Source organism: Eumetopias jubatus, unplaced genomic scaffold (assembly GCF_037043125.1).
Source record: "Eumetopias jubatus isolate StellerSeaLion01/CBP00866 unplaced genomic scaffold, mEumJub1_p1.0 scaffold_3, whole genome shotgun sequence".
Taxonomy (NCBI): domain Eukaryota; kingdom Metazoa; phylum Chordata; class Mammalia; order Carnivora; family Otariidae; genus Eumetopias; species Eumetopias jubatus.
In genome coordinates this window covers 54464749-54482160 of record NW_028274809.1, presented here as the reverse complement: position 1 = coordinate 54482160, position 17412 = coordinate 54464749, and the positions used below count along the sequence as shown (strand labels likewise).

The window sequence follows — 17412 nt, the reverse complement described above, 5'->3', positions numbered from 1 at the left end:
AACATTCATTTTAAGACATTAAAAATCACATGCACGGTATTACATATATAACAAAAAGACAAATGAGAATAAGACCATAAACATAACATTTCATATCATTAAATTTGAAAAGACATTCAAATCATTTCCAAGAGACAGACACACATGACAATAATGAAGGCACACATGTCTGGAACGCTTCTAAGATTTAGATGTTAGACTACATAAAGAGTGAAGTATTATAGATAAAACTTGAGATGAATAAAAAAAGATGGAAAGGCAGAATTCAAGACAAAAGAGGCCTTGACTCTAAGAAGAGTTGCTATACCTTGTGCAGGTACTGGCACCTTAGGTTTAATTTCTGGAAGAACTGTCTCTTCTTCAGGTTCAACTTCTTCCTCAGGTATAAATTCTTCCTCCTCAGGAGGAACTTCTTCTTCCTCAGGAGCAACTTCTTCTTCCTCAGGAGCAACTTCTTCTTCCTCAGGAGCAACTTCTTCTTCCTCAGGTAGAAATTCCTCTTCCTCAGGGAGAACTTCCTCTTCAGGAGCAATTTCTTCTTCAAATGGAACTTCTTCTTCCCGAGGTAGAACTACAGGAACTGGAACTGGCTCACGTTTCTTTGGCACTTTAAAGATATTTATTCAATCGTACAAGTGTCACTTGTATGTACACTATTCATGACAATGAGACAACATGAAAAGCAAATATTCTGTGATCATAGAGGCATCAATTGTCCTCAGATTCAGGGTCATGAAGCATTAATTGTAATTAACAAGGCTGAATAATACTGGTTAGTTTTCCTTTTTGCCCTGGTTCTGTTTGAGATTAACGTACCTTTGGGTGGTGGAGCTTCCACTTTTTTCGGAACAGGTATTGGCTTTTCCTCTGGGATGATCTTCTTGGGCACCTCTGGCACTTTAAAAATATTATTTGTCTTTAAGAATGTGTTCTTTTATATGTCTTAGAGCAATATATATGAAAACAATCACTAAATATTTCTAGTAAGACAAATTTTTAAACAAATTTTAAATGTTATGGGGGAATTTGCATATGAACACATATAAGTGAAAGGGTTTTTTTTTCATGTACTTAAATGATGAAGTAATGTACCTTTTGCAGGTGGAGCCTCTACCTTCTTAGGAACAGGAATTGGCACCTTCTTCTCAGGCACAGGCTTCTTGGGCACTTCTGGCACTTTAAAGAAATTATTTAGAAAAAAAATGTTATACAACATAAAATTTTGAGGTTAAGAATAGTCTAAAAAAGATTAAGATATGGTACTAAAAGGATAACCAAGGTATTTCAAGAAGCATTTTATCTTTAAAATAAAATCTTTTCTTTTCCATAAAGCAACATTAAAGAGGTGCATCCCCAAAGAGCACAGAATTGAACCAGTTAATTTTTCCTTATAAGCAAATGTGAAGTAAAGTTTTTGTGAGTTCATGTACCTTTGGCACGTGGAGCTTCCACCTTTTTAGGAACTGGTACTGGTATTTTCTCCTCTGGTACAGGTTTCTTGGGCACTTCAGGAACTTTAAAGATATCAAGTAGGATTAGTGTCAGATATTTCACCCGTAGATAAGAATCCAGCAATTTTAAGACTTTATTGAAGCATCATACAATTTTACTCTTTAAGATTGATAAGAATAATAGCCGCGAAACAAAGGCCAGGAGATGAACAAAAGTTTAAATAGAGAACACTGAGAAAACATAGACTGATGATAAAGACAACATACAATGCCTGGGAAATGGTGATTTTGTCCATTTTGGTATTATAATAAGAATTTACTTTAAGAAGTTTCCACTAACGAGGAAGAGCCAAGCACTCAGCATCAGCATGCTTCCATGGCAAAATTTAGAGATGAATACATGGTAAACTCTTCCTATAACCAGTTGGGTGGTCCCTGTCTTGTTAATACTGTCACGGGGAAAGAAGTGATATGGCTCGTCAAATTCTACTACATGAGTAAATTATCACATTATCCCACTGATGGATTATAAAGAGATGTACCTTTAGCTGGTGGAGGCTTCTCTTTTTTAGGAATGGGCACAGGCACTTTCTCCTCCGGCTTCTTAGGAATCTCAGGCACTTTAAAGATATTGTTTATTGGTAAGTTCTAACTACTAGTAACAACACATCTTTATAATGCACAATTAACATCTCTAACAACAGAGAGCAACACACACAAGGTTGTGAACTCAGAAGATAGCTAACGATTTCTATGCAGATTAAGGCCTATGTTATGAATGGTGGTTATACCTTTTGCTGGTGGGGCTTCCTTCTTTTTGGGAACAGGAACAGGTTTCTTCTCTTCTTTCTTGGGTATTTCAGGCACTTTAAAGATATTATTAAGAATTTTGGAAATGTTGCATGCAAGATATAAAATGTGAAAGGCAATGGCAGAAATCATACTTCAGCATCAAAAGTGTCTGTTTCTAAAATAAGCAGAATTGGTCGTTGGTGCTAATAAACCCCAGAATCTGACCAAATTAGACACCTGGTCTCTAAAGATGCTGCTATGTATCTCTTTGTAGGAGATATAATCTACCTTTGACTGGTATCACTGGTACGACTTCTTCTTCAGTTATGAATTCTTCTTCTTCATGAATGTATTCTTCTTCTTCTTCTTCTTCAAAATATTCCTCTACTTGGGTTACAACTTCCTCTTCAAAGACAATCTCTTCTTGTTCTCGTCTTTTTGGTACTTCTGGCACTTTAAAGAGATTATCTTTAGGTTTGACATTTACCAATGACTCAATGAAATTAAGACACAGTAGGAACATAGCCATTTGTAACAGAAGAAATAATAGGCTTTATCTTTCCCAGAGAAGAACTTCACACATAGAACTGAACATGAATTTTACAGCAAAGAAGACAAACAACACATTAAAAAGAGTGGTATTAGGTACCTCTAACAGGTGCTGTTACTTCTTTTTTAGGAACAAGTACTTTTTCTTCTGTGACAACTCTCTTGGGCTTCACAGGCACTTGAAATTTAAGTATAAGAGTATTTTATTGTCAGAAACAGGCCACCAGGCAATGCTTGCTTTGTCATACTTTAAGCAGACAGAATAATTTTGCAAGTGCCTCTCATATGATAGATATACAACTGTTCATTTATAAAAAAAACTTTATATGTTCCATGAAAATGATTCTGAACCTCACGGGGATAAAAATATACAAATATACACAAGTAAGTTTGAAGTAGCAGAGCCCAAATGTGAAATGATGTTTAGTGTTCAGGTATCTCAGGTTGTAGGAAATATCCTTTACTGAAAGCTAAATTTCCTTCTAGATAAGTATGCTTTCTGAAAGGCCAGAGATGTTTCTTCATAGTTAGAAAAAAAAATGACTAGCCACTGAGTTAGATTTTTTTGGAGCCTTTAAAAAATCTCTGGAATGAATAAACAGTTGTTGAACTGGGGTCAACATTTCTTTATCAGTACGTGAATTTAAATAAGCCAGGAATGTGCCAAATGGTCACCAATTTAAATCCAAGCATTCTATTTTATATATATATATCTCCACAGCTGTTACATAATAAGCTATGGATATATTTCAAAATAACTTTTTCTTTTAAAGATAGCATTACCTTCTTATCCTATGTTGACAGATTTTTATGTCCAATAAATCCTAAGGACTAACTTCAAAGACATATATAACAATGAAACAAAGCAAACATAACTACCTTAATTTTAAAAGAGACATTATAAAAGACCACGATTTTGGAAGGAAATTATTATACCTTTAACAGCTGGCTCAGCCACCTGCTCTTTTTCACGTTTGGTAATTGAAATGTGTATTTTTTCCTCAACAACTTTCTTTGGTTCTTCAGGCACTTTAAAGATATTAATTATTGAAGAGCATTAAAACCAACCACAAAAATACCATATACATAAAAATACACAAAAAACTGAAATGTAAGAATCAGGACCACAATACATCCAGTAAAAAACAAAAAACATGAGAGACTATGGACTCTGAGAAACAAAGTGAGAGTTCTAGAGGGAAGGGGGGTGGGGGGATGGGTTAGCCTGGTGATGGGTATTAAAGAGGGCATGTACTGAATGGAGCACTGGGACTGGGTGTTATACGCAAACAATGAATCATGGAACATTACATCAAAAACTAATGATGTAAAATATGGTGATTAATATAACATAATAAAAAAAACAGCAGACAAGGTGAGAAAGACACGTTTATAGAAACAAAGATGTTTCTCATAGTTATCACTCTGCAATGTACCTTTGGGTGGTGGAGGTTTGAGTTTCTTGGGAATGGGCACTGGGACTTTTTCTTCAGGAACTGCTTTCTTCAGTACTTTAAATAAAATATCAACATTAATAGATTTAAAAACCTGAGCCAGGTGTCTCAAGAGTAGTAAGAACAAAAAGTTAAGAAATACAATGTACAACACAACATTCCCAAACACACACACGATTTGTGCACTGTCACTTCAACATGTGTTTATAGTATGACAGACATGTAGGGAACACGGGTCTCTCAGAACTCATAATGTCTTGCTCACTCTACCTTTAGTTGGTGGGGTCTTTGGCTTTGTGGGAACCAGTTCTTCTTGGACAGGCTTTACTGGGAGAGGCTTCTTGGGTTCTTTAAAAAAAGTACATTAAGGGTATTTAATGTTAGACTTTGGAACATAAATAAAAAATGTTATTTCTTTATATATCTTTTATCTACAGTGTAGTCATAGCCTCTAAATGTGAGTGAGAATTACAGGTCCAAGTAGAATAAGCCCTAAACAAGCTGACAGTGCCCTTTCCTCCTGGCTTTTTGCTTCAACGAGATCATTGTAACTCTTTTCCACATATTAACAGTCTCATTTCACTTCAGGTAGAAAAAAATCATGGTTAAAACTTCTTTCTATATAATATTGGGTTTTATTACTTATTTATTTTTTTAATTTTATTATTTTTACTATTGTGTTCAATTAGCCAGCATACAGTACATCATTACTTTTTGATGTAGTGTTCGATGATTCATTAGTTGCATATAATACCCAGTGCTCATCACAACATGTGCCCTCCCTAATACCCATCATCCAGTTACCCCATCTCCCCACCCCCCTCCCTTCTATAACCCTCAGTTTGTTTCCCAGAGTCCAGAGTCTCTCATGGTTTGTCTCCCTCTCTGATTTTGTCCAATTCAGTTTTCCCTCCCTTTCCCTACGGTCCTCTGTGCTATTCCTTGTATATAATATTGTTTTTTAATGCTATCTGTACAGCCACATAGAATGTTCTCAAAGTGAGGCTATGAAACATAAGAAATTGGGGAAGTGAAATAATATTGCTTCATTTCAAAATTCCAGTAGGAACTTATTGAGTAAAATAAATGAATTGTGTGGAACCAAAATTATACACCTACAAGTCTGATCGTCATTAGCTATAACATAACTGCTTTCGTTAGCCTTCATCTCTGTCTTTACTTTGGAAGTAGTCTTTGTCAAGTTTTCATGATGGGAACCCTGAGGGAGTGTATTTTCCTATGGTGCTTGATAATAACACACTTTAAGAGATGTTTAGACATTCCATGTTTTGGAATGATCATGGGCACTTGCAGATAAACTCGTAACCCTTTGAGAAAGGAACTTTGGGGCATTTGCTATTTTGTGTCTAAGCAAAAATGAGGGAGGAAATAGATTATTCCTAGAACCAAAGTCTAATAGGAACCTTAAGATTCATAGAAACTTTTTTTCTGGAAGTTATCTAAGAAAAAAATTCTGAATTTGTCAAATGAAATAAAGTTCTTTCTAAATTTCTTCGGGCATCCAAATTTTTATCCTGCTCTAATGGAATCTGCATGTATTTAAGGTGATGGCAGGTTTGCATTTTGCTCATACCTGTGACATATTCTTCATGCTCTTTAAACTCTTCATAATGTTCAAATTCACGTTCCTCATATTCTTCATATTGGTCATATTCTTCTGTTGGTTCATATTCCTCAAATTCTTTATAGTCATATTCCTCATATTCGTCATATGCCTCTTCCTGTTCTACTGAAACAATTTCTTCTTCCCGGGTGTAAGACCATTCTTTCTCCGCAGTTACGGTTACTTCTAGAATAATATTGACAACAGGCAAGATTTTACTTGAAGCTCATTTAGGGGTGATAGTGCCAATGCACTTTGATTTCATTCTTATGTGATGGATTCATGCACTGGTTATGGGAGAACGTGAATGTCTTTTCCTGGTCAAGGTATTACAGAGTGTACAATTCACTATTTATGATTTCAAATGTTAGATTTCCTGCCCTTAGTCAACAATAAGCCAATAAAGGGTGGGAGTCAGATTAGGAAGTAACAGGCAAAGAGCTGTGTAGTTTCATGCTTCAGTTTAATACTTAGTGAAAGCACAATATACCTTTCATGGGAAGAGCTTCTCTTTTTGGAACTTCAATGGATACCTTTTCTTCTTTAACAGCTCTTTTTCTGAATTCAGTGACTTTAAAAAGAGTAATTATTAAAAGTGAATTATGAGATCTTGAATATATATGTGTTAAGAGATACCGTGTATGAACAATCCACAAAGACAACCATCCCCATGCCCATCATTCACATTGCAAGAAAAAGCAACAGACTTGGAAATAAACATGGTCTAATATACAGAGGAATGCTTTTTTCTAACCTGCTTAGTGCTTCAAAGATAATGATAACTTTAGGAAGATCAAGTAGTATATATAAGAGAGCTCAAAAAGACAACCAGATAGTAGCAACAGTGACTATCAAACAAGCATTGGACAGAAACCTGAGTCCCATGAATAGTGTCTTCATCTGAATTCTAAAGTATTTTCAAGAAGCTCCACTGGCACAATGCAGCAAACTCAGGATTTTAAAAATTTTAAATTTTATCAGGGTGCCTGTGTGGCTCAGATGGTTAAGCATCTGCCTTCGGCTCAGGTCATGATCCCAGGGTCCTGGGATCGAGCCCTGCATCGGGTTCCCTGCTCGGCGGGAAGCCTGCTTCTCCCTCTCCCACTCCCCCTGCTTGTGTTTCCTCTCTTGCTGTGTCTCTCTCTGTCAAATAAATAAAATCTTTAAAAAATAAAAATAAAATTTTTTTAATTTTATCGAAGATTACCACACAAAACAATCCTTTGGGCAGATGAGTTTAGTATACATACATAACGTATTAGAGGGCAAGTAGATTTTAAGGGAAAGTACACATCTGGGGGAGCTTCACACTTTTGTGGAAAAGAAAGAAGAGGAGTACTTTCTGGCATCTGAAATGTTGAGCTTTGAAGTGATATGAAATAGCACATAAGTGCATATTACTTATTTTATGATGTATTTAAATTATTTTCTCTAAAGATCCCAATTCCACTAGATTAGTTTTAATACCTCCATGCTTATTTTGATTTTTGAAAAAGTTAGTATACCTTTTGCTGGTAGTTCTTCCTCTCTCCTAGGTTTGAATTTTGGAATTTTTTCTTCTGGAACAGCTCTCTTGGGTTCCTCGGGCACTTTAAAGACAGATTTCACTTTAAGAACTGTTATCCTCACTCAGACCATGAAAGGCAGTCATATAATAGTAACTCAAACATAAAGGACTTGACATTTTCATTATTTAAAACATAAAAAAACAACTATAGCAACGAAAACAACAACAACAAACACCCATGAGCAGTGCATTTGGTAAAGAGAAGAGGCTAAGTACAATAGTCCGTGTATTGAAAGGTCACATGTACCTCTTGCTCTTGGAGGCTCCTCTTTTTTAGTTACAGCAACGTGAACTTTTTCTTCTTGGGTAATTTGCATGTGCCTCTCAGCCACTTGAAAGATAATTTTAGGATTAGGGAGTTAAGTTACTTAAAGTGGATTTTTTGGGGGGCAGTTATTGGCCTGAAAGTACTGTGATTTTAGACTACGGCAAATCACAACATACATACAAATAAACTTCACAACAAGTAATACTCCACCCATAGATAAGGCAGTAATACACCATAGCCTCCAACATACTCCAATAACTTCCATATAAAAGGTGTGACCCAAGGACAGCAGCGAGAGGATGAAAGACATGTTTTTGGTTTTTGTGCTGGAGGGTTTCATTTACCTTTGGTGGGGGGAGGTTCTTCTTTCTTAGCCACTTTTGGAGGAACCCTTTTTTCTGGAACTGGCTTCTTTGGCTCTTCTGGCACTTAAAATATATCAGGCACAGGGTCAAGCACACAAGATGAAAAGATGTTAACCACAGGCACTATTTTCTTGTTAATGTTACAAAAATTTGAAGAATGGACCAATTTAAGATGAAAAAGAAAGACATTGTTCAAGAATAAAGTAAAGCCCAGGATACCTGGTGGCACCTTTTCCTTTTTGGGAACTGCGGCAGGGACTTTCTTTTCTGGCACAGGTGCTTCAGGAACTTTAGAAAGATTAGGTTGAAGAATATTAGTTTGTATTACAGAGGAAGTGATATCTGGGGCTTAGAATTCACTTTTTGAAAAGATCATACATACACACAAACATTAATGACTCTATTCAGCAAAAACGACTATACATCGGTGCTGACAAAACTCAGAAACACGCAAACAGAAGGCACTGATACAGTTATTAAGACAAAGGGTACCATATTTCTTTGAGCGAGAACTGTACCTTTAGCTGGTAGGGGCTCCTCTATTTTAGCAGGAATTTTCGGTTTCAGTACAATCTTCTTCTCATGCTTCTCAACCACTTGAAAAGATGATAAAATACACTTGTAGAAATGCTCAGATTTCTTTTCAATAAAAATGTAAGCAATCTGTTTACTTAGACACAGTAGTTATCAATAAAGGCAATACAAGTGATAGACTGACTGCAAGAGAAGATAAAGAACGGGACAAGCCAAACACAAATAGGGCTAAAATTAATTTAAGGGTTGGTATACCTTCTGCTGGTTCGGCTTCAACTCTCTTAGAGATAAAGTGCATCTTTTCTTCTACAACGTATTCTTCAGGCTCTTCCAACACTTTAAAAGACATCAGTTTTAAAGAAAAGTTGTAGTGTTTTCATGTTTAATTTCACCTGTGATTTATTACTTCAAAGAGTAATTAAAATAATAAAAAGTTTAACACTTGCCAAATCCCCGACTGTTCCCATCTAAAGCCCCCCAAAAGTGCATTTTAATCAAAGTATATGCCTTAATAAAGAAATTGGGAAATAAGTTTCAGTAATTTAATTTTCAAGTGTATCGTAAAGATAATAATGCTTATATTCGCAGGAAGAACAGAATAAGTACAAGACATAAAAACAATCCTAGCGGCTAAATTAATAACAAGCATTTGAAGATAAGTTTCAAAAATAACAGAGCACTCTAGATTTGAAGGCTTCAGGGCAGAAACATACACTTGAGGAGACATAAATTGAATGATAAAAAAGAAAAGACCTGTATTACATGTGAAAAACCTACTGAGGACTTGGAAACAAGCTTTTTTTTTTTTCCTAGTTTTGTGGGGGCAAGTATGGTAGAAGAGACAGGTGTCTTCATATGGTTTTTGAGCCTGTATGTATAAAGTTAATTACAGAATAGGAAGATCTAGTTGTAGACATATCTCTAGATATGTAACTAGAAGTAAACTTAATAGGCTACCCATCTTTTCCCTAGATCTAGACTTAATGAAAACAAAGAGTATCATAGAACATCTCTCCTTTTAGCTATAATACTGAAAGAGATTTATAATGCATACTGTCAAAAATTGAAATCAGATCCATGCAATGAGGACTTTCCTTGTGTACAGGTTATGTTTGGTTTCCCAAATATGTCTAGAAGGGATGGGGCCCTCTTTGATCTATCAGATTCCTGACTTATGCCCAACACCTTGGCCGCCTTTCCCAGGAAGCACAACAGAACCAGTGGGCTTCCTCTTGGGAGTCATGTCCCATCTTGCCTTGTTCCAAGCCATTCCATTAAGACTGCACATCAGGATTTTACATGGAACTTTCTTCCACATGGAGAAGAAGTGGGGCACCTTTTATTAGTCAGAAACGCACTCAAGGGCATCTACATATAGGAGTCTATTCATGTTTTTTAGGAAGAGAGTTAATTTGTTGTAGAACTTACTGATTTTTCTTTGAAGCAGAGCTACATTAGAACTTTCTTAGGAAAGTTCTTTCAGATTTGTAGCTTTAGCCAGAGTGCTGGACTTCAGCAGTAAACCTAGTGAGTATCTTAATTCATTGCAAAGGACTGAGGTAAAGCTCATTGTTCAATCCTTAAGAAACCATAGAGAACTAGCATTATAGATATAGGAGCGTCTAAACAACAAGCTAATTCAATCAGAGATATTACATAATTGTTTTCTCCATACATGAAACATAAGAAAGACCTCTGTGTTCAGTGCTTCACTCTCAAACATGGCCTTGACTTCTGGAATGTAATAAGGTAATACAATTTCTTATTCATTTAAAAACTGAGTCAGGACACATTAGTGAGTTGTGCTGTCAACACTGCTTTATGTCACCCATATTTTAGACATTAGACTACCAGGTGATGTTTATGCCGGCCCAACATGCTGAAACCAAGTCCTGTCTACTGAAAGGATAAATGTAGATGGAGATACCGTCACCATTAATTACCTGTAAATATGAGGCCTCCCCCCACTCCCCCCTTATAGCCAAGTAAGAGAGGATAGACAAACAATACATTGGATTTTTACTCTAAGTAATGTTCCTGAATCTTGTATTTTGATCAAAAGATGCATCTAATGAGGCCCTTGGCTATTCACGAATTTGTGTCCACTTTAATTAATCTGATAAACAATCTGTGAAAGGAAACAGCTCATCAAGACTCCAGATCATCTCCGGCTCATTGCTGTTGTTTACCTTCATATTCTGTAACCTCCACTTCCTCTTCCTCCTCCTCTCTTTCCTCTTCTCTATAAACTGAAACGGATACTCTTTCCTCTTCTTCTGAATAACTCCACTCCTCCTCTGTGAATATTTTAAAAGATAATATTTAATTTAAACTCAGCCCCCTGAAATACTGGTAATAGCCATGTGTTCCCTACAGCTGGATAATGGTTCTTGTAACTGCTGAGTAGTGCCTCCCCATTACATGGAAGAGAGAGCTGATTGAAGATAAGGGGACAGTACAGACCAAGACTGAGAAGGATATTCAAATGATGTCCAAGTGTGGCCACGTTAACAATCATCACCTTTTCAGCACCTCATTCACTCTCTTGAAATGATTTAAGACCAGTACAGACACAAAAGACTCAGTCTCAGAAGGCTACGGCAAGTAGACACTGATAAGGACAACTTATAAGGTAAACAGTCACATCTGGAAAGACTTTGAGGAAACACGCACACCCATTTCTCTCCTCACTTCTGATTATATACCTTCATGTTGCATGACTTCCACTGTTTGAGGAACTGCAACAGATAGTCTTTCTTCGGCAGCGAATCTTTTTTCTTCTACCACAGTTTTCTTAGAAACTTCAGCTTTAAAAAAGCATTAAGTTGAAGTGTAAAAATCAAGAATCTTAACAATCCTCTTTCCCTAAGAGTGGGGAAGAAATGCACAGTACGCCACTCTAACAAAATGGGAAAACAAGTTATGCAACAAACATCATGAGGATACACACATACACACATTCTGTCAGAAGAGAGACGGAGGGTCATACAAGAAGACACCGGATAGAACGAAGCAAGAATTCACAGGCAACAACATTTTCGTCAGAGGTCTGAGACAAATCCTACCTCGGGGCGGAGGAGCTTTCTTAGCGACAGGAACTGGTACAGGAACTTTCTCTTCAGGGACTGGTTTCTTACGTAGAACTGGCATTTAGAAACACGCATTTTTAGAACTTCAGAGTTATCTCACTGAAGCCCAACCCCAAACACAGATATACACCCACAATGTATTCATATCACAAAACCAACAAAACCACCATTTGCCTTCTTACATGATGTTATATAAAGATGGTTCTTGGAAAGACAGAGAGACAATACCTTTTGGTGGTAGAGCTTCTTCCTCTTTTTGAGGAACAGGTCTTTTTTCTTCAGGAACTTTCTTCTTCGGTATTTCTGGCACTTAAAGGATAGAATTTGATTTTAAGATTCTCAGAAAGGCAAAATAAAAGAGCAACACAAAATTGGCATGCCCATTAAAGAAGGCATGCAATTAAAGAAGCTTGAACGAAAGACAAGATTATTTATGAAGATGGAATTAAGTACCTGCTGGTGGTGGAGATTCCTCTCTTTGAGTAACAATGGTGATTTTTTCTTCTGTGACAACCCTCTTCTGTACTTCAGGAACTTGAAAAGACATTAATTTTTAGAAATGACTTTGTATTTTCCAAAGCAGCTAATTTAACTAATCTATTTTGTAAGAAAGTAGGCAGGTGGACAGACACTTCTGTTGAATTATTACTCACACCATAAAACACTCGTTTTGAATTAAACTAATTCAACAGATAATTAAACACAAAAGTGTTTTGTACTCAAGATATAAAAATAGGGCTTCTTTACCAAGCAAGGCACTATACCTTTAGGTGGTGGAGCTTCTTTTTTCTTTGCAACAGGAACCGGTATCTTTTCTTCAGGAACAGGTTTCTTTGGCACCTCTGGGACTTAAAAAGTTTTTAAAACAGAACATTAGTTCAACCTATGCCACTTTTATGAATGGACGTAGGCACACAAACCAATCTTTAGTAGTTCATTAATGTCAGAGTTTCTATGCATTGACAAAATAACGCAGAAAATTAAACTATAATGTTAAAAAGGTCACAATGTAATAAATGTCACAAGTAATGTTATAGAGGCATTCAGGCAATTAAAAATGAGTCATATACACAAAAAGATATGTACAAAATTCATTCTTTATATATTGGTATGCTTTTGATAAAAACAAATTAGTCAGTGACTACACAAACAATAAAGAGTGTAGATATAGAATATAGCAAAGTCTTGTTAGGCTTTGTGTCAAGAAATGGAATCCATAATAACAATGGACTTAATTTAAGACTATCTTAGACTAAGACATATTTAGAATAATTGTATCTATATGATACCATTTTTCCCATTTCTCTTCTGATTTTGTTTGTTTTTGGTGTAACTGTAGTGTGTTTAAAACTCAGGAAACACTCATTCTAGAGTAGGCTTCTCAATCTGATATCCATGTGTCAATGACTTTGGGGAGCTCTGTGTATGAAATTTTGTGCGTATACGCATACATGCTTTTCTCTAAGAGGCTCCATAGTTTTCAACAGGATCTCTGACCCAGAAAGGTTTACAATGGCTTGGTTTATCTATTCTAATGTTGATTATATGGAATTTTTAACTGGCAGATGTATTTTAACAGCATGCATTGCTGGCAATACTTGTTTCCATTTTAAATAAGACAGCACCTTTTGTGAACTCTTGAACCTCTATGCTTTCATTTGTAATATCCTGATGTAATTATACAGATATATATACTTATGTCTGTATATATTATCTATACATGGCTATTTATGCATATATATACATTACTATGTATATTTGTTTTTAATGGTAGGTGAGACATGCCTCTGTGTCTCCCTCAGCATAAGTGGGTTTGGTATTAGTACTGGTTTTAGTAATATGACTTTTTTAATGTATCTTTTTTTCACATAACCATATTTTAATGATTAGATAATCAGAAATCGTATTTTAATGATTAGTCAGGAATCATTTTTTTTATAAGACTCAGAATTCTGAAAGAGTCAAGAATTTGAGAAAGAGAGAAACAGATTTGGTTTAGGAAAAAAATGGAAAATGGGAAGTCTGGCAAAATGGGAACACTATTTAAAATGTATGATTTCAGTAAGTGTGGTTTTCCTAAACTGGATGATACCGAATTCATACTGAATCTCTCTGTAATAGACCAGAGGTATGCAGTTTGTAGCTTCATTGCATCCAAAAGTAGTGTCTTTTTTTTTTTTTAAGATTTTATTTATTTGATAGAGAGAGAGAAAGTACAAGTAGGCAGAGCGGCAGGCAGAGGGAGAGGGAGAAGCAGGCTCTCCACTGAGTAGGGAGCCAGACGTGGGGCTCGATCCCAGGAGCCAGGGATCATGACCTAAGTCGAAGGCAGCCACTTAACTGACTGAGCCACCCAGGCGCCCCCAAATTAGTGTCTTTTACATCACCAACCCTCTCCCCCAAAAAGGAACAAACCAAATTCAAAAACCAAAATAAAGGATTAGCACGATGAATCCGAACATACGTATATGAAAGGTCCCCTGACTAGCTAATTAGATAACTGCAACACTTATGGCAAATATTGACATTCAGTTTAATGTCAGGAAACATGGTCAAAGTAAATGTCAAAAATCAATGTTTCCAACTATTCTAGACTTGCCGCTATTGACTTTTTGGAAGAATGGCAGTTACCAGAAGCAATGTATACATCTTTATCTCGTTAAGTTGCACTTTCCAGTTGTGACTCTTTCTAACTCATGGAAGTGTTTTTTATTAAGAAAAATCGCATAAATGAGGGGTAAAAGAGTCTTCCTAGAAACGTGCCTGTAGAAAATGAGTTTCGCAAAGATTTCTTTCTCTAACACAGGATAGATAGTAAAAGTTTAAGATAGCAGTTTGACATAGTTACTTATTTTAAGAACACTTTTGGTGTCGTTTTTGGACTGTTCAGTGTCGTAAATAATGTATGTCAAGAGTACAGGCTTGGAAGGTGACCAACAAATGAAAACCACGAGGGGCACCTAAAAGACGCAAAATTGTAAGACAGCATAGGACACATATGAAGACCATATAAAGCAAAAGGCTGGCATTTGGGGCAAAGGGTTGCCCCCGATCAGTCCTGGTGTACCTTTTGGGGGAGCGGCAGGTTCCTTTTTGGGTACAGGAACAGGCTTTTTCTCCTCTGGCACAGGTTTCTTGGGAACTTCAGGAACTTTAAAGATAACATTGTTGAAACAAGGTTGAGAATTCTAGTTTCCTTCTGAGACATTTAAGATGACATGAAAGCATAAACCCTCAGTAAGTGTAAGAATTTAGGAAGTCACTAAACATGCTCTACTTGTGGTAGAAATGTATGCAAAATAAATCAATACCATAGAGACGTTACATACATTCCATGAAACAAACACCCAGTTTGTATGGTCTAAAGTTACTGATACTTGTATAACACATTGCCACAGCTAATGAGATCACATACACAGGAAACATTACAAATCCTTTACAGATGCTACTCCATTAATGCACAGATCCCATAGAAAAAGATACAAAAAGACAGACACTAAGAAATTTTTTTCAAAATGTTATTCTACCTTTGGCTGGTGGGGGCTCCACCTTTTTAGGAGCGGGAACAGCAACCACTTCTTCCGCGACTGGTTTCTTAGGTGGCTCAGGGACTTTATAAAAAAAAGAAAAGTGCCATTTTTGAGAAATCATGTGTTTTTACAACAAGGCATATGCTGTTGCAGGACAGAATTAAAATAAAGAGTAGACATGTCTCTTTTATGCCAAATGAATGCAAGAAAACTCCATGTTAGAAGCAAGAGGCGAGGGAACCGGAGGAAAGGCAAATTAGAAAAAGTTGTGGTTGTTATTGACCTTCAACAGCTGGAGCCTGCACTTAATTAGGAACAGGCAGGAACCGCCCTTCCTTAGAGGTGCCAGTGCCTCAGACACCAGTTTTAGAAACTCTACATTTACAAGGCAACTGCATTATAGCAATTGCATTAGATTATCTTAAATATTTTTTGTATCCTAAAAGTTTAACAATTTGGGCTGGGTGTGTGGGGGAGGGGGAGCCCTAATTTGTAGCAGCTGCCGACTTCCAATTTCTATGGTGGTGTAAATACTCCCACCCTGGCTAACAAGCGAGACATCATGGTCGTGGAGTGGGGAATGATGCGCAGTAGCCCACCGCAATCTAGGACTTCCACCGCTTAGGCACAATCGATGTAAACAACCTCAGAAACAGAGAATAATAACATGCAGTGAAAGTGGAAGTTAGGAGTTTTGATTATTATCATAGATTTTAATATAATTTGTGTAATTGTGAGTTTATGTAGTTCAACTTTTAATCACGGAGGTGTTGAACACTGGGTAGCAAAATTCCTGCAAACTTAACCATCAGCTCTGGTGAGTGGGCACAAGCTGGCTCCAGGACATCAAATTTCTATTTCCAAGTAGCTGGTCACCAGATTATAAGGTCCCTGAAGCTGGGGCCAGAGCCTCCATCCATTTCCATTCCCCTCTCCTGCGGGCTCCTCATGGTCTTTCCACCCCCCACCCTGGAAGGTCCATTGTACCTAGTGGCTGTAGGCCTGCTGACTGTGTGACCAAATCCATTCTTCAATATTAACATATCCAGAGGCTTATGATGGAAATTTTAAAAAGATTTTAAACTTAGAAGGAATGACTAATACCTTTAGGTGGAGGCTCAATCTTTTTGGAAACAGCAACATGAATTTTCTCTTCAGTAACAGTTTTCTGCTGTACCTCGGGGACTTTAAAAAATGTACATTTTAATTACTGGTATGCCATATTATGGGTGGTAATTATAATTCACAAAGAATATTGAAATACAAATTAAAACAGAGACAAGTGTGCAATGAAAAGGCGACAGAGAGCTACAAGGAGACAGAGATGCCTTCATAATCACAAATTAGGTATGAAGAAGAGAGATAAAAATTCACCTAAAGCCCTTCCATCTGAGCCCCCAAATTCAAATGTGCCTTATACCTGTGACTGACACGTCCTCCTCTGTGTGAGAAGCAAAGAACATCTTTTCTTCTGAAATAACCATCTTCTTTGTATGCACAGCTGGTACTTTAAAGAGAATATTTCACATTTAGTATTTCTTTTTCTAGGACAAGATACCCGATCAAATACATAGATTGCACACTACATGTAAGTCTTTAGACACAGAATGAGTGAGTTAGTATGAGTAGCTTGAGATAAATTCAGTATTGACAAGAATACAAACCATGTTCTGATATATAGGGACAAATGACCCATGCAGCCTTTATCAAACATTGTTAAATGGGAATCAAATAGACACAACTTCTTCACACGTAATGTGGTGCTTTTCCAAATCCATTAGGGTTTATGCATATAAACGAGAGGATAGGGAATATTATATGCAATGGAATGCCTTGCATAGTAAAGTTAGAAGACTATTTATTAAACAAAACCTTCCTTAAATTAAAAAAATATGTAATTTTAAAGCAGAACTAGAAACAAAGGGAATGTTATTATTTCCTTAAATTATACACATGTGCAACTCAACATAAGATATATACTGTAGAAGAATGTATTTTGGTAGTTTCAGATTTGTGAATTGTTTAGTAATATATGTACACATATACATAGACATAAATAAAAATGTTTAAAACTTGTAACTGGAAAGACAAAGATGTATACCTTTCACTTCAATAACTTCTTCCTGCACTGGAGTCCGAGAAGGTTTTTGTGGAACAATCTTCTTTGAGACTTCAGGTACTTAAAAAAT

The 17412-nt window shown here is 36.4% G+C and overlaps 1 protein-coding gene across 1 annotated transcript in view; it reads right to left on the bottom strand.

Annotated features, from left to right (window-relative positions):
• TTN (titin) overlaps positions 1-17412 on the bottom strand; it is a 268068-nt gene that overhangs the window by 142573 nt on the left and 108083 nt on the right. The window contains 30 exon segments of the mRNA XM_028121746.2: positions 308-607; positions 817-897; positions 1093-1176; positions 1431-1514; positions 1994-2071; positions 2243-2317; positions 2532-2696; positions 2893-2970; positions 3729-3821; positions 4229-4303; positions 4517-4594; positions 5841-6056; positions 6361-6441; positions 7376-7459; positions 7685-7768; positions 8050-8133; positions 8290-8358; positions 8589-8666; positions 8860-8940; positions 10794-10899; positions 11296-11411; positions 11670-11756; positions 11922-12002; positions 12147-12227; positions 12458-12541; positions 14761-14844; positions 15221-15304; positions 16328-16408; positions 16644-16730; positions 17325-17402. Coding sequence (XP_027977547.2) covers positions 308-607; positions 817-897; positions 1093-1176; positions 1431-1514; positions 1994-2071; positions 2243-2317; positions 2532-2696; positions 2893-2970; positions 3729-3821; positions 4229-4303; positions 4517-4594; positions 5841-6056; positions 6361-6441; positions 7376-7459; positions 7685-7768; positions 8050-8133; positions 8290-8358; positions 8589-8666; positions 8860-8940; positions 10794-10899; positions 11296-11411; positions 11670-11756; positions 11922-12002; positions 12147-12227; positions 12458-12541; positions 14761-14844; positions 15221-15304; positions 16328-16408; positions 16644-16730; positions 17325-17402 — 2937 coding nt within the window.